We start from the raw sequence: 23,818 nt of genomic DNA, 5'->3' as shown, positions 1-23,818 counted from the left end.
TCCTTGGCATCTGGTGCTACATGGCTGTGGTCTTCAGTCACATCAATGAAAATGGGTATTATCTTAGCAAAGTGAAGGGGGATGCACTCAGCAGATCACAGCAAGGGGAACAGTGAGATCCGTCCCAGGTCACCTGTGTTCCAATCCATACCGTACCAAGAACCAGCCAGGCCAGTGGTCAGCACACTGGGGCCCACCACCTTCTTGGGTCTTCTTTTTAATAAAGTTTTATTAAAACACAGGCACACTCATTTGTTGACACACTGTCTGTGGCTGCTGTTTTCATGCTACAACATCAGAGTTGGGTGGTTGTGACACAGAGAGAGTGGCCTGCAAAGCCTAAAATATTTACAATTTAGTCTTTTCCAGAAAAAGCCTTTTTAACTCTAAGCTAGGTCTTAAGGAGGAGATGATTTCACCTGCTGTGCCTCAGTTTCTCCATCTGTGAGACAAGGGGGTTGGATTGCACCTATCTTCCATGTGTGGATGCATCCCTCTTTTCTGCCTCATTTCTTTTTTTTTTTTTTTTTTTTGCTGGTTAGGTCACAGAATAAATCTAAATTTTCCCTTGCTTGCTTCCCATCTTACAGCAAGAATGCATTCCATGCTTTCTCTTCTTACTTCGTTTTACAAGGACTTCAGCTGCTGCCCAGTCCAGTTATTTCTTCTTTACCTTTTAGGTGCACAAAGCATCCATTTTTCCTCCTAACTATTCTACAGATGGGAATGATGAGGCCCAATGAGAGGGTGTGATTGGTTAAGTCATGGTTAATTAGTAAATCACTTACATTGGTGAACCTATACCATCAATCTCAATTAGGCATAGTTTAATGGGGAAAAGGAGGAAGAAAGTTGCAGACAAACTTTTGTTCATGTTGCCCCACCCTGGGTATGAAATATCTTCCCCTTCCCCACTGGGGCTGTGCAGGGAGGGGCTGATTAGGGCACTGCTTTGGTCTGTCCTGCTCTGGTGTCAGTCAGGTGGCTAAGGAGCTCTACTTACTGGTGTAATGTTTAAATCTCATCAAACAGCCCATCTAGGAGTGAGGGTCTCAGGAAGGGGGCGTCCTAATGCCATGTGGGTTAGCTTGCTGATGGCTTCCTGTGTACACTTTCACAGGTGTGGTGATGAGATTGTGGAAATCAATGACTCCCCTGTGCACTGCATGACGCTCAATGAAGTCTACGCCATCCTGAGCCACTGCAGTCCTGGGCCAGTCCCCATCATTGTCAGCCGACATCCAGACCCACAGGTAACATGCCACCAGGATGTCTTCTTCTACCCAGGCTCATTCATTCAGGACTCAACTTCGAACAAGAAATAGATGAAAGTAGGTGATGCTGGTTGGGTTTGGACCTGTATTTCCAAGAACCTGTTCCAAATGTGAGAGCAAGTGTCTGCAGCAGGGGTCCACTGGCAAACTCCTAGACACCAGCGGCAATTGGCATCACCTGAAGGGGGGCTCTTGCAGTAGGGTTACAAGCTCAAGGGCAGGAAAATAGAGACCCAGGATCCCTGCTGGAGATGCAAGAGATCAGTCAATTCATCCGTGCATCTAGGGGGGACCTGCTGCATGACTGTCTGGCATTGAGCATATAAAGCTGAGCAAGTCCTAGCACACAATCCTGCTCTCTGGAAGCTCAGGGTCTTGCTAGAGACACTGACACAGATATAGTTGCAATAGATAGTGGTAAGTATTCTGGGAATAGAGGGGTACGGAAAGGAAGGTTGGATAAAGCAAGAAATACCAGAAGTTAGCTTTCTCTAGGCAAAGAATTTGAGGAAGGTCATTCCATGAAGTGGGAACACAAAGTTCATTTGTAGAGTCACGAGGAGACCTGTCATGGAAGGACAGGGGTAGGTTCTCCTGAGGCTGGGATGTGAGTACTGGGTGGAGAGGCAGAGATCCAGGTCGGCTGGCATTGGAGCCGCACTGTAGCAGGCTTCCCATGGGGTGCTCAGGAGCTCACGTTGTATAGGTGAGGAGCTAGGGGAGGTCTGTGGCTATAGATGTAATATGTTTAGATTTTATTTTTTAGCCACTGATGATGCTGTGAAGGACAGGGTAGGGTGGGCACAGCCTGGAATGTGAAGAGGAAGGAAAGAGATGGAGAGGGCCTGAATTACATAGTAAATGTGAGAAGAGGATGGAGAAGACGGGGACACAGACAGCTCCAGACGGATTGGTCATGCTGTTGGCTGATTAACCTGGGGCACAGGGGGTCTAGGATGGCTACAGTGTTTTCAGGTCAGAAGATGGAGTGATGACACCACTACCACCACCAGTATAAAGAAGAGGAGGAGGTCCCTCAGGAGGGAAGAAACGGTCCCATGTGGGGCATAAGGAGATTGAGGTGCCTGTGGGGTACTCAGGAGGTGGTTAGATTTAGGGCTGATAATGGTTGGTACGTGGGGTCCGGTTCATAGTGAGCCTTGGGAGTTGAGGCCATGGGCATCGGTGAAGTTCCTTTGGGGAACCTGGTGATGCTCACCACCACTGTTTATGGGATCCTTTGTGCTAGGCGTACTTGCCAAAAGACGAGACAGACACAATTGTGTTTAGTTGTTGAAAACCCCTGTGAGATCAGCGTGACTCTCCCTTCTAAGTCACAGAGGAGGAAACCAAGGTGTAGAAGGGAGAGAGGACCTTGTCTCATGGTGGAGCTACAATGGACAAAGCTGTGCTCTTTTTTTTTTTAAGATTTTATTTTTTATTCATGAGAGACACAGAGAAAGGCAGAGACACAGGCAGAGGGAGAAGCAGGCTCCATGCAGGGAGCCCGATGTGGGACTCGATCCCGGATCTCCAGGATCACACCTTGGGCCAAAGGTGGCACTAAACTGCTGAGCCACCCGGGCTGCCCCAAAGCTGTGCTCTTAATGAACAGACTCCAAACTCCCAGCGGAAACAGTACAGAGATGGAATCGCGAGCCAGATCCGCATGCACCTAGTGTAGTGGGATTCTGACCCAGCTCTGTGGAGCACTAAGGATAAGCCCCCCTAGAGAAAAGCAAACTTCCTACGAAGGTAAACAAGTAATTTGTCTAAACCTCTGGCGACAGAAGAAAAGAAGTGGTCTTAGTGTTTCCTGCTGCTCTGGGGCCCTGTGGGGAGAGAGCAGGGGAGTAGGAGATGGGTTGGGGGGTTAAGGCAGGGGGCCCCTGGCCTTGAGGAGCTAGGTTCTGCCTGGAGCGGGGCACACACACGGAGAGCCCACGGAAAGTGAGGGCCACGGGGGATGAGGGAGTCAGCATCCCAGCAGCCCAGAAAAGGGAGCCGGGCCTTGAAGGACAGCCGGGGCTTAGGGCAAAGTCTGTGCGGGCAGAGGAGTCCAGAGCCCACAGGCAGTGGCACACCTGCCTCCTGGCTGGCTCTGCTACTCACTCTCGGTGACACCTGCGACGTTCATCTAACCTCCCAGAGCCTCTGGGTCCTCAACTCTGGAATGGGGGAGCCGTCCTTACCTGGCAGGACTGCTGTTGGCATGAACTCCCTGTACTGAGAGTTTGCCAGGTATTGTGCACGGCACTTTAAATGATTTATTATTATTTTAATTGTGGTAACATACATCTAACACAACATTCACCATATTTACCGTTTTAAGCGTACAGCTCAGTGGTGTGAAGGACATTCTCCTCATTGTGTGCCTGCACCACTGTCCATCTCCAGATCTCTTTTCATCTTGTAAAGCTGGAACTCTGTGTCCACCAAACAGCTCGCCATCCTGACTCCCTCCAGATCCTGGAGACCCGCTTTGTACTTTCTGTTCTGATGACCTTTTGTTCTTCATATACATGGAATTGTACAGTCCTCATCCTTTTGTGACCGAATTATTTCACTTAGCAAAATCTCTTCAAATTTCATCCATATGCTAGCAGGTGTCTGCATGTCCTTCCTCTTTTAGGCTGATGACAGTCCATTGGTGTATGTACCATGGTCTGTTTATCCCCTCCTCTGCCCATGGACACTTGAGTTGCTTCACCTTTTGGCTGTCATGAATAATGCTGTTATGAACATGGCTGTGCACATATCTACTTGAGTCCCTGCTTTCCATTGTCTTTGGGTATGGGTCCAGAAGTGAAACTGCTGGACTGTATGATAATTCTATTTTTAACTTTTTGAGGAAGTGCTATACTATTTTTCACAGCATCTGCACCATTTTGCATTCCCACCATGAGTGCGAGAGGGATTCAATTTCTCACATCCTTATAAACACATATTGTTTCCTATTTTTTTGATAGCAGTAATGTTATGGGCATGAGACGGTACCTCACTGTGGTTTTGATTTGCATTTCCTCAGTGATGAGTGATGTTGAGCACCTTTGCATGTACTCACTAGCCGTTTGTATATCTTCTTTGAAGAAAAGTCTATTCAAGTCCTTTGCCCATTTTTTTTTTTTACAATGGGCTGTTTGGTTTGTTGTTGTTGTTGTTGAATTGTAGGGGTTCTTTAAGTATTCTGGATCATAATCCTTTATATGACATATGAATATTTTCTCTGAGTCCATGAGTTGACTTTCAGTAGATTGTATCCTTTGATGCACAGATTTTACTTTTGACAGTCAAATCTATCTATTTTTATTGTTGTTGCCTGTACTTTTGGTACCAGATGGTTTATTTTTTTAAATCCCCCTGACCTCACTAGGAAATAAGTTATATTATTGTTTTTTCACAGAAGAAGTTGAGGCACAAGGAGGTTAAGTAACTTGTCTAAGAGTACACAACTAGAAAGTGAAGGAGCTAGGTCTTGAACACAAGTCTATTTGGCTCCAAGAGTCATACTCTTAACTATTACTCTAAGGTGATTAGTGACTCGTGACAGTAAAACAGTGATGGTGATGATGATGACGATGTCATGGCAGCATTGCCAAAAATGGAATACTCCCAAAGGTCAACTGTTTAGTTGTAACTTCAGTGCCTGGAGTTTCTCAGCGGGCAGTGGAGAGAAGGTTGGACAGTTGAGAGGGGCCACCTTGAGAACACCTTTATGGACAGGCTTTGGACTTCACTGACAATATACTAGGGAACCACTGGTGCCCTGGAATCAATAGGGTGTTTCCAGAAGTGGAATTTGCCAGCTATTTGCAGAGTGGGTTGGAAGGACAGACCCTGGAATCCAAGCGCCCCACTTGAGAGCTGTGAATAGGACTCACAGCCTGATGCAGACATTTCTGCTGTTTTACCTGAGCAGCTGACTCATATTTCCTAGGTCTCGGAACTGCAACTCATAGAAGCTGTGGCCCAGGCTGTGGAGAATGTCAAGTTTGGAAAGGAGAGGCATCAGTGGAGTCTGGAAGGTAAGGGAGACGGTGAGCTCTGACTTGAATATCTTTGCCTTCTTAGACAGCTTAGGGGGTAGCCATGAACTTGCCTCCCACCTCAGGGATGTAACAGTGATCACGGACAAGCATGACACATGGACAAAGGTTGAAAGCCAGCAGCCCATCAGCTAGGCTTGGCTCACACTTTTGCTTTGTTTGGGTAGAAGACGATAGAAGCGTCTGAATTTGGATTCTTTTCAATGAGCAGGCCCTCTCCCTGTCTCTGTAGTTCCCACCATTCCCTGTTATCCTGGGTTGCCATTTGCACAGGCACCCCATACACATTTGAGTTTTCAGAACTATAATAATAATAATAATAATAATAATAATAATAATAATAATAGACTCTTTAGAAATAATATCTAAAAAAAGAAATAATACCTAACTCTTACTAAGGTCTTCTAATTTCAGACACCTGGGTTAATTCATGAATTATTTTACCAGATCTTTATATGTAGTTTTTATGCACATTTCTTTTTTAAAAATGAATTTATTTATTTTAGAGAAGGGGAGGGAAAAGAACAAGCAGACTCCTCACTGACCACAGAGCCCCATGCAGGGCTGCTCTCAGGACCCTGAGACCATGACCTGAGCCAAAATCAAGAGTTGGACACTCAACTGACTGAGCCACCCATGCACCCCTTTATGTACATTTCTAAGGAAAAGGTGGGGCCCTGAGAGGCTCTTTGGGCCAAAATCACTCTATATAGTGGACAGAGCATCTGGACAGGAACCAGGTTAGCTGAAAGGCTGCTCAGGGCTCAACCACTGGTCATTGGCCAAGTCATCCTGGAGCATATGATAGAACAACATGCAAATATTGACTAGGAGGCTAAACAGTCTGAAAATGTTCAAAGAAAGGAATGTTCAGAAATTTTATTTCAACTATGTTCTATCATTTCCGCCCACTCAACATGCAATTATGCTCAGGAAAATATATCAGAGAGACTCATAAATATTTTGACAGTGGTTATTTACAGCTGATAGGACCACAGATAAATTCTTTCATTTCTCCCTTTTTGTGGCTGAATTTTTTCTCTTTTTTAAAAAGATTTTATTTATTTATTTATTTGAGAGAGAGAGAGAGAAAACACAAGTGGGGGGGAAGGCAGAGGGAGAGGGAGAGGCAGGCTCCCTGCTGAGCAGGGAGCCCACAGGGCTCGATTCCAGGACCCTGGGATTGTGATCTGAGCAGAAGACAGGCACTTAACAGATTGAGCCACCCAGGCACCCTTATGACTGAATTTTTTCTAATGAGGATGCATTATTTTATGGTCAAGATAAAGCATAAGAAATTTTTTTTCTTTAAAGAGGATTTGAATTGTGAGCTTGGCTGACCTTGGTTTTGTCCTAAGGTTTAGGGTTCTCTTCTTTGGGGCTCTCCTTCCTCTCTTGGCCTTCCAGAATGAGCTGGAGTTTGAGCAAGAGGCTGGGCCTCAGTCTGTTCCCACTCCTTTGAGCAATGATTCTAGGAAAGAAATACCTGGAATAGTTTCCTGCTAGAGAAAACAGCCTCTCAGGGTTCTATGGGTGTCCCCTGGTGCTGAGAATAGGCGTGTTGGGGGAATAACCCAGGAAGAAAGGCTGGATGAGAGGGAAGAAGAAGGAGGCTCAGTTCATCCTCAGCTGGAGGAAATGATAGCCTCTTGGTACAAGGCTTAACACACATTCACAGGTGTTTGATGTCTTTGATACTGAGCCCTGAAACAAGCCCAGTGGCCCTGGAATATTATTCCCATTTTATAGGTGAGAAAGTGGGGTGTTGCTGGTTGGGTTCCCCAGGGAGTCAACTGTGAGACAGTGTTTGGTAGGATGTTACTTCGGAAGGGTGCTAGCGACCAGAGCCTGTGAAGGGAAAGAGAGCAGAGGGCTGGGCAGTGGGGGAGGTGACCTGATACACAGCTTCAGCCAGCCCCTGGAGTTTGGCAGCTAAATGGCACATTAGAATCGTCTGGTTAGGGCAGCCCTGGTGGCTCAGTGGTTTGGCACCGCCTTCAGCTCAGGGCGTGATCCTGGAGACCCGAGATCGAGTCCCATGTTGGGCTCCCTGCAGGGAGCCTGCTTCTCCCTCTGCCTGTGTTTCTGTCTCTCTCTCTCTCTCTCATGAATAAAAAATAAAATCTTAAAAAAAAAAAAAAAAGAATCGTCTGGTTGGCAGGAATGGCTCCTCCTTTAGAGCCCATTTCCATCAGTCCCTCCAACAGTCCCTGGAAATGAGCTGCCCCTTGGGTGAGGTGGCTCCCTGTAGGCAGTCCCTGCAGAAGCTGACAATGGCAGACACCTGCCACCAGCACACCCCACAGCGGGGAGAGCAACCCCTTCCTCAATGGGCAAGTTGGAGATGCATCTCCATATCGATCACATGGAGACTCAGAAATTTGAGCCATTTTCCCAACTTGAAGTCTACAGCTTGCGGGGGACAAGCCCATGAATCCCGGGCTCTGAATCCAAAGTGACCTCAGATGAGAAGGAGACAGCCTGGGGGTGCGGCGTGCAGCCCGGAGCAGTCCAGTTGGGGGCACGGCAGACAGTATGTTTGCCCTTCAGGCTCAGCTGTGGGAATCCCTTGTCCTTCCATTGCAGGTGTCAAAAGGCTGGAGAGTAGCTGGCATGGGCGGCCGACCCTGGAGAAGGAGAGAGAAAAGAACTCAGCACCCCCACATCGCAGAGCTCAGAAGGTCATGATCCGCTCCAGCAGTGATAGCAGCTACATGTCGGGGTCCCCCGGGGGGAGTCCCATTAGTGGCTGTGAACAGCTGACTTCGGACCCAGAGGTCCCCACCCACAGCCCCAGCCTGTCCCTGGGGCAGGAGCCAGGGGCCCTTCCCGTGGCTCTGTCTAGGCCGCCCCAGGAGAGCCCACCCCTCCCTGTGATGCCGGACAGCCACCCACCGCTGAGACTGAAGAAATCCTTTGAGATTTTGGTGAGAAAGCCCACGACCTCCAAACCCAAGCCTCCGCCCAGAAAATACTTTAAAAGCGACAGTGACCCTCAGAAGAATCCGGAAGAGAGGGAGGACCCCCTGTGCCCTTCTGGGCACACCTTGCCCACGTGTGGCCAGGTAAGAGAGGCATCTCACAGGTTGAACATTCTCCTGAGCTCCAGAGCCCAGAATTGTGGTTTTGTTGCTACTTGTTTATTTTTATCTTCTTCACGGTCATTCTTGAGCTCAAGCAGCAGCATTAGCCATGGGGGAGGCAGGTTGCCTCTGCTGTGTTGGAGAGAAGAGGCTCAGCTCAAGTTTCGGGAGGACCGTGCAGATTCGAAGCTTGGCGGATCCAAGCTGAAGCCCCATTCCTGCTGGCTGGCTTCTGGGTCCCCTTCTAAAATATACTGGAGCTTACTACTGCTTATGAGAGGCGTGTGTGGGGGTCATTTCCAGGCTTACCTTGGTGCGGGGTGGGCAGACAGGCTGTGCCATCTACGTGGATGCCCGGTGGAATCTCAGGCCCACGAGCCTTCATGGCTGTGCTCCTTCCTGCAGCATCTGTTCAAGACCTGGCTTCCTTCCTCTGCAGCCCCGGGCCACCCCTGTGGGAAGGCAGGCCGTGGGCTGGGCAGCTGCTGCACTGTGGGCCATTTGCATGCCCGGGCCCTGTGCTGAGCACTACACAGCCACTGCCCTAGTCCAGCCCTAACCCCCTGGGGGTGAGGTGCCCACCCCCCAAAAGAGTTGGCTGAGCTCAAGCCCTCATGGCCAGCGGCTTGAGCACTGGGAGACCCTGCCTCTCACAGCCTGGGTCCCAGAACTGCTGTGGCCAGGCAGGTGGTGATGTGGCCTCGAGACATCCCCTAACTGCCTGTAATTGGAGTTGACAAACCAGGAGGGGAAGAAGCCCAGAGGGTGCAGTGGGGGAGGGGGGGTTGTGTAGGAGGGGGAAGTGATGGGAGGAGGAAGCCAGCCCACTGAAAGGGAAGTGGGGTCCTGCCCAGCCCAGCGCCACCGGATGTGGTTGCTTGGCTGTGCCTAATGGGCTGGTCCAGGTGAGTGCATCCCCTGCCTCCTGCTTGAAGCAAAGGTCATGCTTCCCCGTGGGTCCGGAAGGGCAGATGAGGAACAGGCAGGCCGAGAAGCCAGGCTTTTCACTTTTTCCTGGAGACTCAGAAAAGGAGGAGCAGTTTTGCCAGGACAGGTCTGCGGGGCCGCAGGGCTTCTCAGTGATGCCCCGGGGGTCCCCGGCCAGAGCGGGCAGCAGGTGTCCCTAGGCCAGTGGGCTGGAGGAAGACGCGGGTTTCTGCCGGCGGGGGCTCCAGTGTGGGCACTTTCTCCGAGCAGCCCTCCCGGGGCTGGGGCTGGCTGTCCGGCCTCCTCCACCGCCCTTGCTGGGGTCAGCAGCACCCTTCCCGGTGCCTCCGCTCTGTCCCACGCGGCCAGCAGGCCCTGTCCAGCCAGCACAAACCACATGACACACTCCTACTGGGAGTGGGAGTCCCAGTAGGGAAAGGACAAAACTGGGAAGCAGGGCTGGACCTCACTCGAGTCCCTGTGACCATTTCTGGGGCTCTCTCCCTGGACGCGTCTCTCCGTGGCCCTAGGGAACAGCATCTCCCTGGCTGTCCCTCCCTTTCTCCCGGTTCCCTCTCTCCCGGTTCTCTCAGGACAAGCCCCAAATCTTGCCCATCCTGTAACTCACCAGGATGAAACCACCACCACCAAAATGATCCTCAGGATATTATTTTCCTCAACAAAAGACCAATTCTCTCCTTTCTAGGCAATCAACTCAGACCTATCACTGAGCCAAAAATGCACCATTGGCCCTGTGAGCCCACAGGTTTGTCTTTTCTCCTTTCCTCTCTCTCTCCCCCGACCATCACACTATGGAAACAGCTCAAAGTTGCTTCCAGAAAGATCTGCATAAAACTGGATTTATTTCAGGGGCTAATTAAGAGGGGGAAAAAACCCCTCCATTAAGAGGATACACAATATCACGTGTGTTAATGAAAAAAAAAACAAAATACATATGTGTCTGTCCCAAGGGGCAAAGTTGCTTTAATTAGTGTGGTTGGTACCAGGGTGTCAGCTGGTAAGAGCATCAGCGACTCACAGATATAGACAAATGTCACCTTACAGAGCTCCCAAATGAGCAAAGCTGAATTCCAGCCACGTGTCATTTTTCCTGCTTGATGAGGGTCCTCGATGCCATCGGCCTAGTGTCTTAAGTTCCAGATGCCATGGGCAAGCCTTGTTTCTTCAAAGGACTAGTTCAGGAGCTCAGGGACTCCTGAGTTGGTTGGTCTCTCTGTTTTTCCAAATGCTCTCCCTGAGCTCAGGTCTCTGATGGGGACTTGGTGGCAGCAAGGCTCTGTGAATGCATTTCCAACTTTTGTAGCCCTCATAGTGTCAAAGAATGTTTGTTGCCAGTGTGGACATTCATTTCAGGCCACGGACGTTTGCCATTTCTGTTCTATTCCCAAATGATGCATTTATTCCCCCGTCTTTCCTTCCTCTCGGGAGGAAGCCTGTAGCCTGGCCAAATCCCTGGCCCGTCATTCTACCCGGCTCTAGAATGAAAGGACACAGAGATCACCACCATGCAGCCCAGGGTTGCTCCCGCAGATGACCACATGTGAGAGCGTCCCTGTGATGACACCACTCTTCTTCTCCTTGTCTGGGCTGGCACCTGCTTGTCCCTCTCACTGAGTGTGTAGGTCCCTCTCCCTGGAACACTCTCTTTCTGCTTCTCTGCCTGGGAAGTTCTTACTCTTTGTTCAAGAGCCAGACAAAAAGAATTTCTCTAGGAAGCCTTGCTTGCCCCTTGGCTTTCTCTGGGCACCGGCAGCATCACATTTGTGCTGCAGGAATGCAAGCCCCAGGTAAGCAGTGGGTGGGTGTTGGGGTCCTGGTCAGCTTGTCCAAGGCTGGGTCAGGAAGGGGCCTGAGACCACATCCGGGTTCAGTGGGGAGAACACATCTGCAAGGGACTGACCACACCACGGCAGGTGCAGCAGAGGGAAGCCACAGTACGGGCACCCCAGGGCCTGTCATCCTCAGAGCATGCTTACGAAACATCCCTGATGGATGACAGGGCAGAAAGCGGCCAACCCACATTTTGCTCTGAGTGTCCTAACCTGAAGTTAGTGGAGATTAGGCAGCTGCTGTTCCTTCCCATCCCGAGGCCCTGCTTCCCCCCCGATGCAGCGGTACACGGAGCGGGGCCAGCGTCTTTCACGCCCCGAGCTTCTTGTCCCTGTCACAAAGGGCCTAGGAACTTGATGCTCGGCAAGGAGGAGGTGCCTTCTGGATGCAGGCTCTCTGGATGCAGAGTGGCACCCTGGGTGCTGGGTGAGCGGGCAACGCTGGGGACGAAGGGGCCCCTTGGCAGGGCTGCTGGGGGGCCCGGCATGAGAGCAGCTCAGCGGGGGCTCTCTGGTGCCAGCCCCGGTGTGCCTGAGCCCCTCACGGGGGCAGGCCACCGTTTTCACATGGTCTCGCTTCCTGTTTACACCACAGGAAGCCAGAGAACGGCTGCCACCGCCACCGCTGCCGCTGCCGCAGGAAGACACGGCGGGGAGAGCCCCCCGCGCCCTCGCCTGCTGCCCAGGGCCCACGGTGGACGCGCACACAGTGCCCTCCTCGGAGCCCGAGCCAGGACGGAGACGAGGCAGCCCAGGTAGGCTTTCAGTTCAGGCTTCCCGAAGGAAGGACCTTCCCGGTGAAGGTCCAGGAACGAGGTAAGGATGTGGGTTTGCTCTGAGGATGGACGCTTGTGCCCAACGGGGCAGCTGGACTCGGGTGGGTGAGCAGACAAGAGCCCTGAGGTGCCCAGGCAGCAGCACAGGGGGTGCTGCCAGGCTGGGGACCCCCGATCGGACTGGTGGTGCTGTGGAGGTGCTCGGTGGGGACAGTCAGCAGGAGGAGGACAGGGTGAGGGGTGGCCAGCACTCTAGCACATGGTGTCCAGCATGTCCCAGGCTGGGCATGCGGCTTTACATTCTCTGGTAGGTGCTGCGTCCATGAGGGGGGTGTGCTCACATGGCACCCTACAATCGCTGAGACATGACTGTGTCCTGGCCTGCTAGAAAAGGCATAGGATTTGGGGTCAGGAAGACCGGCATGGGACACCCAGCTCTCTCCTCTGGGAAGCCTTCTTTGCTTTTCTGAGCCTCTATCGCTCATCAGCACGGTGTGGCAAATCACATGGCACCCCAGCATGTACTGAATGCTGCTTCCCCAGGCTCTGTGCCAGTTGCTGGAGAAAGGGAGGGACAGACAGGAGACAACCAGTCCAGGCCATCAAGGAGCTCCGGGTATTGCAGAAGAACTAACCTGTAGGCTACAAACCATATATGCCTGTTTGAGAAACGCTACATGAATAGCACATGAGTGGCCCCTGGAGGGTTGGGAGACGTTATTATGGGTGGAAACGTCTGGCCTGTCTCACCCAGAGCAGGTGTCCCACTGATGCAGGTTCCCTGTCTCCACACTCCCTTCCCTTAGTCACCCCAGTTGAGGAACACCCCAGAGAATACCTTGGTGCTCTGCTTGCAACAGCGCCTCACCCCTGCATGCAAAGGGCTTGCCAGCAGAACCTCACGGCCGTGCTTTATGACAGCCCCTTGCAATAGAGCGATGGATAAATGCAGAGCTGGGCTGAGAGGCCTGGGCCCCCCTAGCAGAGAGCCATGCAGATCTTCCAGATTGTGCGGAGCATCTCTCATACCTTTGAGGCTTAACACTCTCACGGTTTGCTTCTCTTGAGGCCTGGCACTGAGACAGGGGCCAGCAGGGGTCAGTCCTTCTCATGCTGGGCTGCTGCTGGGTATCAAGCGCCCACCCCGAGCACAAACCCAGAGCAGCAAACTCTTCACCAGGGAAAGATCAGACCTAGAGGCCACGGGAGGGTCACATGTCCACTTGGTGTCTTTGCTGTGTGAGGGCCAGCCTCCCTCTGTCCCTGGATAAGAAAGTCTCCTCACTTTCCCAGTGGGGATGCACAAATATGAGAGATGCAAACCAGCGAGGGAGGGGGTTAAGGACCGAGGTGAGCTGGGGTGCACCCCATCTGAAGGCAAGCACTTTGAAGTTGCTTTTTAATGAGATGGGTGGGCCACGGCAAATATGGCCACCAATCTGTGACCTTTGCCTAAAAGTTTTAAAAGGTAAGAAAATTGCTTTGGCTTTTAAATTTGTGATGACTCACGGGCAGGCTGCTTAGTGCAGGGAAAGGACAGTGAGAATCAGGAGATGGTGGGCTGTGCCCTGTCTGGGCCAACAGGTGTTGGATTTCTCAGCTGTAAAATGCCAGATATTAGCCTGGATATTCTCTGCAAACCCTTCCAGCTCTAAAATGCTGCAAAGTGAACTCTGGTTCTGGCATGCTGCTTGCGGGCATTGCAGGCAGGGAATGGCACCAGGGAAGGGGGCTAGTTGCTCACCCAACCAGCGCCCAGCACCTGCACTGGTCTCCTCCCCCAGAATGCTTCTTGCTCTTTAGCTTTGAAATGGGGATGTAGGTGTAATGCTCAGCTTTGACCTTGTCTCTGTTGCCCAGGGACTCAAACGTCCCCAGTCAAACACCCGCTCCTTAAGAGGCAGGCTCGGATGGACTATAGCCTTGACATCACAGCCGAAGACCCCTGGGTTAGAATTTCCGACTGCATCAAAAACCTGTTTAGCCCCATCATGAGTGAGAACCACAGCCACGTGCCGCTGCCGCCCAGCGTCGGCCTGGGTGGAGAAGACGGGCCGCGGGGCCACCCGGATGGGACGCCGCCGAAGCTGGATGCCACCAGCGGTGCCTCCAAAGCTTACAAGTCAGCGGACAGCAGCAGCGTGAAGAAGGGTCCTCCCGTGGCCCCCAAGCCAGCCTGGTTTCGCCAGAGCTTGAAAAGTTTGAGGACGCGTGCTGCGGAGCCCAGGCGGCTGCCTGACACGGCCTCGTCCTCCAAGCCCGCACCGGCTTCCAGGGAGCGCCCAGGGGCCCCCACTCGAGCCTTCTCGTCCTCCATCAAACAGAGAATCAGCTCCTTTGAAACCTTTGGCTCTGCACAGCTGCCCAACAGGGGAGCCCAGAGACTGAGTCTCCAGGCTTCCATGGGGGAGGCAGCACAATCTCCAGGGGAGCAAGACGGAGGACAGGTTCCTGGCCTCTCGGGGCGAGGGCCCACCCACACCGTGGAGCAGCAGCAGCCAGAGCCAGAGCCACTGCCGCGGGGCACCCTCACCTCCTCCAAGACCAGTGAGCTGGGAGTGTCGGGGTCCCCTCTCCCAGGACGGCAGTCCAGTCGGGAGACCCTCCTCCCTGACCCTGATCCTCTCTCAAGGCTGCTGTCCACGCACACAGAGGAAGCCCAGGGCCCTGTTGTCAAGATGCCGAGCCAACGGGCGCGGAGCTTCCCCCTGTCCCGCACCCAGTCCTGGGAGATGAAGCCGCTGGATGAGAAGGCCAGTAAGCTCTACTCCATCAGCAGCCAAGTGTCATCGGCTGTCATGAAGTCCTTGCTGTGCCTCCCGTCATCCATGTCCTGGGGACAGACGCCCTGCAGCCCCAAAGAAGGGGGATCTCCTGCATCATCTGCCGGTGACACCCCAGCCATGAACACCTCTGCAGAAACTCCTGCCTTGGACACCGGCTTCTCACTCAAGTGAGTGTGCCCCAATATCCTTCACCTTCCTGTCTTCCTGCTCTCTCCTGTCTGTCTTTCTTTCATGGCTGTGCATAGCCTTGAAACAACATCTGGGGAACCCTAAGGAGTCACTCTGCTTATTCTTCCCCAGGTGTGTGTGCATGTGTGTCTGTGTTATACCTTCCATATGAAGGAGGAGTTTCACAACACCTGGTCTGGGAGGGTGGCAGGAAGGTCCCTGGCGAGTTGCTCATGGAGATTTGGAAGCACATGCACCTCTGACATGTCCTGCTCCTGCTCAGGAAGACCAGACTGGAGCCAGGAATAATGCCCCACTCTCCCCCGCCCCCACTCCCGAAGGAATCCACAAGAACTCTGCACGTGGGTTCAGGCCGCTGGACCGGGCGTTAGAACATCAGGGGCCTGGTTCCTGCTCTGGCGCTGACTCCCTGACCACGAGCAGGTTCCTCATCCTCAGTTTGCCTTTCCATTGAGATTGGGAGATGGGTAGAACCTGCTCCAAAGAACTGGGGTGCTCCTCACAGTTCCCTGGGGCTCCCACTGTGGGGTGAGGTCCTGCCTTGAATCAGAACAACTCTGTCTTTACCAGCTGTGTTTCTTATTCTTACACTGCTGAGACCCATTGACCCTGATGTTTCATGTTCCAGCCCCTGCAGACAGGGAAAAAACACGAGTGGCTCTGGGACACACAGCTAGAGCAGGGGCTCAAGAGCCAGACCGACCCCTGGGTAGCCACTGGGAGCCGGTCAGGGGTAGAGGCACCCTGTCACACTGAGGTTTCCCGGGAGCTGGCTCTTTCTGGCTGAGAAGCTGTTTTCCAGTTGGAACTGCAAGGCTCACGGTTAGAATTTACTGCCGTGGGACCTCTTTACCTGTTGGCAGTAAAAATCTGCCAATCAGAGGGAGGAAAAATTTCTTCTTGCTGAAACCACAATTTCCTACAAAATAGGAGGTGTAGCTGGAAAAAAAAACTGGCTACAAATACCAAAACAAGTTCCAAAGAAAAAAGAAGGCCAGTTGCGGGCTGCACAGGCGCTCTTTGTGGTTATTAGGTGCTAATGGGGGGATACGCAGGTGTTGACGGCCGCGAAGGAGCACAGGGGTGAGTGTGTGCAGGGTGCCATGGCTGTGACCTGACAGCAGTGTTGGTGCAGACTTGTCCAGAGAGTCTGCTGTACTCTGGCGTGAGGTGCTGACATTGGGAGACCCCGACCTGGAGGCAGACACACCATGATCTGTGATTGTGAATCCCAGATCTGGGTATTTTGTGGTCACGTGACCACAGACAAGGCATTCACCCTCTGGAGGCCCCAGTGTCCTCATGGCTCTAGTGGAGGGATGCTGGCATCTACTCAGATTTGTTGCATCAAATTACAGAATGCACACTGGTGCCTAGCCCCATGCCCAGAACAGAGTGATCCCACAATGGCTGTGGGCTCCTCTTAATATTCTGATTCGTACCATGTGCTGTTTCTCTATGACAGCCTCTCAGAGCTGAGAGAGTACACAGAGGGGCTCGGTGAACCCACGGAAGCTGATAGCTGGGACCACTGCTCCCCTCAGTCTGGCCAATCAGTCATCAAACTGCTGAGCTCCGATGAATTGAAGAAGCTCATAGAGGAAGTGAAGGTTCTAGATGAAGCAACGTTAAAGGTAGGCTTCCTTTGTAAGCACTTACAGTGACCAAGGCTCTACTGTGAGCTGTGGCTGGAGGGGACACAGAAGCAGCCCCCAGGGTCCTGCCCGTGGAAGTGGATATTACCTCACCAGACCACAGTAAGACCCGCCACTCAAAGGAAGCTTTGTAGCTTAGATAGTGCTTTTAATTGTTGGCTTATTGCATCTTTTCAACTATTTTGTACATGAGAAAGGTGGGGCTCAAGGGTTTTCTTTCTCCAAATCCTGTCCAACCTGGCATGCATGTCCGGGGAGATGCTTGCTTCACAGGAGCGTGCTGTTGTAAGCAGCCTGGGTTATAAATTCTCACGCCAGAGACTTCCCCTGCACAGGGAGAAGTGATTGATTCTAGGGCTTGCAAGCCACCACCCTCCATCTCACTCAAGTCATTGTGAAAGTCCTACTTCCCATATGCTTCTGAGCACACCCCAAGATATGAGGAGAGGAAGTGGCCAGGCAAAGCTGAAGTCAGCTCAGCTCAGATGAGCATTGACTCGAGGCCTTGCCCCTCCTGGGTTGTCTCAGATCTGCAAAGGCACCAGAATCTTCCAGACTGGGGTGAAAGCATTAAGGAGGGATCATAGCTGAAATTCCCAAGGGTAAGAGTGCGGCTTAGCCTGAGTAAAACAAAATGCCCTGAGCTGTGATTCACTCGTCACCAGGACCTGTCTCTCAGGGCTTCCTTCACACTGAATAACAGGGTCAAAGGTATTGTGTCCAACACAAAGAACTAACTTGTCTAGGGTGTCACCGGGAGATGATTTGTTTTTCTGCTGGATGAGGGCCTCTTACAGGGCAGGTAACCTGGTACTTGGGTCAAAGTGGAGAGATTTGGGCCAATGCTGGGGTAGAGGTGGGTGGAGTGGTCCCTTCATCCCTCTGGGTCTTGGAGACTGCAAACAAAGGATCCCAGAGTCAGCGGCATGACAGGTGCTCTGCTGGTGCCAGAGCAAGTGAATTCTTCAACATGAGGGTATTCCCTGGCAGTGAGGTACAAACTGGTAGCCCGTCAGCCACAAGGATCTGAGGGTGTATTTTATTTGGTCTGCATGGTGGTTGTTGAAATTACTGTATTCTAAAGATTATAAAACCTGAACTGATACCTGGCCATCTGGCTTCTCTCTTTGTTGAAAGAGAACAGTCGATGGGGCACCTGGGTGGCTCAGTGGTTGAGCACCTGCCTTTGGCTCAGGGTGTGATCCTGGAGTCCCAGGATCAAGTTCCACATCAGGCTCCCTGCATAGAGCCTGCTTCTCCCTCTGCTTGTGTCTCTGCTTCTCTCTGTGTGTCTCTCATGAATAAGTAAATAAAATGTTTCCAAAAAAAAAAAAAAAAAGAAAGAAAGAAAGAAAGGAAGAAAGAAAGAAAGAAAGAAAGAGAACAGTCAAGTAGCACTGAGTCTACCTTACTAGGTAACAGCAAGTTCGTTTGCACAGGAGACGTGCTCCCTGGTTCTCTGCAGTTCCCATCACCCTAAATGTCTCACGTCTGTTCAGTTTGCTCCTTTAAGTGATCTTCCTGGGTCCTCATGTGCATTTGACCTTGAGGCCTCAGGTCAAGATCAGAAAGAGCATCTCTGATTTCAGACAGCACAGAGGGATTGTTTCGGCTCCATGAGAGCTCACTTCCAGGTGAGAAGCACTGTGTGCATATGCTTTTGTGTACATGCATGTGTGCGTGGGTGCATGTGTGTGCTGCAGCCAGGAGTTGGCTGGGCTCTTTCATGTGCAGCTGTGCCCCATTGGAAGAGTGGGAAGATAGAAGGAGCAACCAACTTCTGCAGGACAGCACTGACCTCTGAAGTCCCACAGGCTGACCTTGCCCCACACCGAAACGGCAGGGCTGTGTTACCTAACATGCTGGGTTTCCAGCTGACTTAGTGGCACCCAGCCCCATATGACAAGCGTGGGTGTGTGCGGGGTGGCCGGAGAAGGAAAAGAACTGCACCTGTTACTTTACACGTGCTTTTTCTCTTCTGAACTTCCTATGACGCCAGAAAGCATAGTCCTCTCAGTCCAGATGGTGGGACAGGTTTGAGGAAGTGATATAACTTGGCATGTGGCCACGCTGAGGTTTGAGATCAAATCAGCCTGATGTTACAGTGCTTCTTAAATTGCTCTGGCTGGCGCAGTGAATGTTTTTAATATATGTGTTTCCTTCCACAGCAATTGGACAGCATCCACGTTACCATCTTGCATAAGGAGGAAGGGGCTGGCCTTGGGTTCAGCCTGGCAGGAGGAGCCGATCTAGAAAACAAGGTGATCACGGTGAGTGGACCAGCCCTGCAGGTGTGCAAGAGCCAGAGACAGTGGCCCTGCCAGGAAGGGCCTCATGTTGGGATCAGAGGAGTGCCTGGCACCAGTCCACTGGGCAGGATTTTAAAGGGGAGCTGTCAGGACCCATCCCTTATAAGAAGCATAGTAACATCACCTATGTAACTCTCTTTTCTACCCCCTTTGTGATCCTTAATTTAACAAACAAGGTCTCTGTAGACCCCAAACAGCTGGAATATGCTGAAAGAAATCTGAATCACTTGTAGAATCTTAAAAAAAGGGAAGAAAATTATAGATGTCTCAGCCTCACACCAGGACTACTGGATCAGAAGTTCTGGAGGTTAAAGCTCTAAGGCCTATACAGCTGCAGGTTCTGTCTGAAGGGACATTTATTTATTTTTTAAAAAGATTTTATTTATTTATTCATAAGAAAGAGGGGAGGAGAGGAGAGGAGAGGAGAGGAGAGGAGAGGAGAGGAGAGAGAGAGACAGAGACACAGGGAGAGGGAGAAGTATGCTTCATGCAGGGAGCCTGACGTGGGACTCGATTCCTGGTCTCCAGGATCACACCCTGGGCTGAAGGCAGCGCTAAACCACTGGGCCACCAGGGCTGCCCCTGAAGGGACATTTAAAAAAAACTCAAACTCCTTAAATGTCACTGAGTAGTACACTTTAAAATGGTTCATCATATGTTATGTGAATTTCAAGTCAACAAAAATTCGAAGCAAGCTCTATTTAATGTCTCTTGTTTTGGACAAAAGAGACCGGTAACCTGTTAGCTACTAAACATTTAGACAAGAATGGTTTATGACCACGGGTGCCTTGAGGGGAGGCTGGACAGCTGGAGTTGAAAACTGGGCAGTGATGGCATAGCACAGCATGCTGGATGCAAAGGGGCCTCACCTGAACAGAAAGGTGCCTGGGGAAGGTGGATCCTATAAAGGAGACTGCTTTCCTGGTTTTGCCCACTTGGAGAGTGGAGATGTCAGCTTGGACACTGGAAGGCTGAGACAGCGGATTGGGACATATTAGGGCCATGCCAGAAAGAAGCAGTTCCTGTGTGAGTTCACAGAGCACAGAACAGACTGCCCTCTGAGGCTTCAGATCTTGTGGTCCAGCCCCTGTTCTTTGGGGATCAACTGCAGCCTGGGGGCAGAGAGGGGAAGCAGCAGCTCCCCATCACCTCCTCCTCTTCCTCTTTTGGCCCACACGGTCTGATCTGCAGTGGCAGCAGCCCACCTGTCTGCTCACCCTGTCTATCTGACCCGGATGCTTTCTGGTGGTCCCATCCTCATGGATGGAGCTGAGACATGGCCGCTCCGTCTCTCCAAAGCTGGGTGCACCATCCTCATCAATGGCTGTGTTGTCTCAGTGCACTCTTTATGTGGACTCACATGAATTCCCTTGCCCAGCTAAAAATAAACCCTGCAGTTCATCATCAGCCAGGATTAAATACACCACACCGCCAGGCAGGTGACTTGGCCCATTCCTATTGGTCAATTCAGAGCAGTGACTTCCTTCTCTGCAAGCAGGCTCTCTCTCTCATTCTCTCTCTCTCTCTCCACACACACACACACACACACACACACACACACACACACACAAAACAAAAACAAAAAACAAACAAAAAAACCCCCCTCCCCTACACACAGATACACAAAACCGCTCAGGATCTATTTCTATTACTAAGCACACAGCAGGGTATGATTATAAAGAGGCTCCTGATCATTGACTTTCTGTTTGAAGAGAGCTGGCCTGTGAGAATAGTACGAGGGATCTTTGGGTTTGCCCTGAGTGGTGACTTCTCTCCACCCTATTTGACAGCCACCCTGAGACACTGCAGCCACTCAAACCCCAGGAAGAAGCAGTGCACATCAGCCAGGCATATGCACCAAACTTCCTCTTTCTCCTTCTGCACGTGAACACTCCCAAGTCATTAAAAGAAAACTAATGTTGAGCACTGTCCAAGACCGAGGCCCACGCTGGGCCCTCACTGGTTTGTCTAAACCCATCTTCCCATGACTTACAGTGAGGGGGGGGCAGGGTACTTGGTGCTATTTATGCTTTGTCTATAGAGGTGGGATCTGAGATGGCCAGCAGAGCTTCTGCTTCATACTTGGGTCTTGTACAGAGCCTGGGGATCCTCATCTCTGACCACATCACAGAATTTTTTTGGACATCAAAACAACTTAGAGAAACAGAGAGCCTGGTTTCCATGATGATGTAGCACATTTCAGTAATAGCCTGTGCATGTTCTCATGCAATTCTCTTAATTATGCACATTAGAATTTACCTCATTAAAGACGCAGAGGGAAAGACATGAGGTTTTCTTTTTTTAAAAAACCATCTATTTTGCAAAGAGGACCAGAAGGTGTGGCCTCTTTTAACTTTATCTGAATTTCTAGGGAAATTTTAAAATGCCCAGACTTACTAGGATAGCGTTTCTAAAAAAAAAAAAGAAAAAAAAGCATCCTGTGGAAGATGGGGGCTTGAAAATTCTGCCTGGATAAAAGGATTCTTGGCTGAAACACTTTTGGGGATCCTATGGCCTGTTCTTACAGAAGCATCATGCAAATTTGCTTCGTAGAGTCTCTAATACCTTTTTAAACAAGCTGTTGATGTTTTCAGAACTTTTGTTGCATCCAGCATTCTTAACTTACTTAGACCTTAGAAACCTTTTCTTATACACCTATTAATGTGACACAGAATCAGTGCTTCCGAAAAATCACCCTGGGAAATGCTGCCGCAGAGCAGATAAGGGGAAAGATTTGAACTGGGATTGTGAACTAAGATTGTGGTGAACTAAGATTGTGGCAATCGGCTAGGGCATCATGTTAGGAAGGGTTCTGAGGACCAGTCTGGCCATTAGGCTAGCGATCCCTGGTCTGGGTGGTGGATGAGGGAGGCCCTGTGCCAGCAGCCCCGATCTGAGACATAACTTGTATTTTCTTCTCGCTAAGAATCCTTCAGGTTTGACTAACTGGTTTGGATCCTCCTCCAGCAAGAACCTGGACCTGATGCTGGGTGATTCCTGGCTCTTGACTTCCTTTGGTTTGTTCAGGTTCATAGAGTGTTTCCCAACGGGCTGGCCTCCCAGGAGGGGACTATTCAGAAGGGCAATGAGGTTCTGTCCATCAACGGCAAGTCCCTCAAAGGGGCCACACACAACGATGCCCTGGCCATCCTCCGCCAAGCTCGGGACCCCAGGCAAGCCGTGATCGTCACGCGGAAGCCGGCTCTGGAGGCTGCGCCCGACCTGAACTCCTCCACGGACTCTACGGCCTCAGCCTCGGTGGCCAGCGATGTTTCTGTAGATCCCAGTAAGTGCCCCGAGCTCGATGGGAGCCCCGTGGGTCACGTTGCCCTTGGCCACGTGGGGCCAGTACTGCTGGGGCTGCTCCATGATGCGCGGCCGGCCCGGGACACTGCTGGGGGAGTGTGTGTCTGTGCTCACATGCGTGTGGGCCCGGGCGGGGCTGCAGATCCAGCGGGCACGATGCCCAGGTGTCTGTGGGCTAGCGCGGAGGGCACCCCTCACCTGTCCCTGTGCTTCCCCTGCAGCAGAGGCCACGGTACACACGGTGACACTGGAGAAGACCTCTGCGGGCCTGGGCTTCAGCCTGGAAGGTGGGAAGGGCTCCTTGCTCGGGGACAAGCCTCTCACCATTAACAGGATTTTCAAAGGTGGGTGTGTGTTCGGCTCCTTGCGTTCTCTCCTGCTGCGAGTGTTGGGCCGGGCCCCTGCAAGGCTGCTAGGCGCCTGCTGGCCAGGCAGGGGGCCACTTGGGGACTGGATTCGGCTTTTTCTACCGGTTCTCCTCGGCTCAGGACAGCCTCTTACCCCTTCTATTTCTCTGGGTCCTCATGACAGAGCCCTGGGCTTGATTCAGCCTGGCAGGCCCAGGGGGGACTAGGCCGAGATCCGAGAGGCACAGCCCAGGGCACAGCCCTGCAGGGGCCCCACACCCGTGATAGCTTATTTCAGTGTGTTATTTTTATTTTTAATTTCTTAATTATTTTTTAAAGATTTTAGTTGCTGATTCATGAGACAGAAGAAGCAGAGACACAGGCAGAGGGAGAAGCAGGCTCCCTGTGGGAGCCCGATCTGGGACTCGATCCCAGGACCCCGGGATTGCGACCTGAGCCAAAGGCAGATGTTCAACCCCTGAGCCACCCAGGTGGCCCTCAGTGCGATATTTCTGAAAATTAAAATTAATGAAAAAATCCATAAGGAACAAAATATCAAAGTTTAAAATAAGGATGGAGTCTGACTTTCCACTTGTACACACTCGGCCTCACTCGCCTCCCCCTGATCCTGGACCGGTCAGCTCCCTTTATTCAAAACTCTGACATTTTGTTCATTGTGGGCTGAGGTGCAAGCCGGCCTAAAGTGGGGGTCACTCGGGTTTTCCCTCGAACATTGTGAACGGCCTGCAGTTCCCACAGAGAACCACCCAGGCTCTTCCCAGCTTCTCAGGCTGGAGCCCCCGCCCCACAGAACAGGGACATGTGCACAGAGAGAGCACGGAGCAGGAGCCTAGGCCCTGGGTTCCAGCTCAGCTTCTCACTTACTGAGTGACTGCTGTCTCTGGGGCCGGAGGCTCCTCATCCACACAGAGGTGTGTGGTGTGTCTGTACCCCAGGGGCACGGAGGCTCACTATGGGGAGGGGAGTCTCCAGGAATCTGTGTTTATTCCAACTCTGGGAAAGACAGTTTAACTTTTGAAGGTGGACTTGGGCTCAGCATGTGGCTCAAAGTCCAGAGGCCAGGGTTCTGGTGTTAGGAGCTGTGCTCCTAACAGCAGCATGATCCTGGACAGGCCTCTACTTAGCAGCCCAGGCCCGTCTGCGGACACTGGGCTGCGCCTACCAGCTGCAAGGAGATGGGGACTCTGGGGCAGAGAGTCTGGGTTCAAACCTGGGCCACAATACCTAGCAGCTCTGAAGCTCAGCTGGT

The 23,818-nt window shown here is 51.7% G+C and overlaps 1 protein-coding gene across 5 annotated transcripts in view; it reads left to right on the top strand.

Moving 5' to 3' along the window:
- Positions 1-23,818, top strand: part of IL16 (interleukin 16) — a 102,216-nt gene that overhangs the window by 77,189 nt on the left and 1,209 nt on the right. For 3 of the 5 annotated variants that reach the window (XM_041753168.1, XM_041753166.1, XM_041753167.1), the window contains exons 10-19: positions 1,121-1,253; positions 5,212-5,299; positions 7,907-8,385; positions 10,037-10,096; positions 11,776-11,935; positions 13,817-14,909; positions 16,397-16,565; positions 18,755-18,856; positions 21,923-22,181; positions 22,423-22,545. In XM_041753168.1, coding sequence (XP_041609102.1) covers positions 1,121-1,253; positions 5,212-5,299; positions 7,907-8,385; positions 10,037-10,096; positions 11,776-11,935; positions 13,817-14,909; positions 16,397-16,565; positions 18,755-18,856; positions 21,923-22,181; positions 22,423-22,545 — 2,666 coding nt within the window. The remainder of the gene's footprint in view (positions 1-1,120; positions 1,254-5,211; positions 5,300-7,906; positions 8,386-10,036; positions 10,097-11,775; positions 11,936-13,816; positions 14,910-16,396; positions 16,566-18,754; positions 18,857-21,922; positions 22,182-22,422; positions 22,546-23,818) is intronic. The other 2 variants (XM_041753169.1, XM_041753170.1) reach the window with 1 other exon arrangement.

Source organism: Vulpes lagopus, chromosome 4 (genome assembly GCF_018345385.1).
Source record: "Vulpes lagopus strain Blue_001 chromosome 4, ASM1834538v1, whole genome shotgun sequence".
NCBI classification, from domain to species: domain Eukaryota; kingdom Metazoa; phylum Chordata; class Mammalia; order Carnivora; family Canidae; genus Vulpes; species Vulpes lagopus.
The sequence above is the reverse complement of the archived record's forward strand: the minus strand, read 5'-3'. Positions and strand labels throughout refer to the sequence as shown.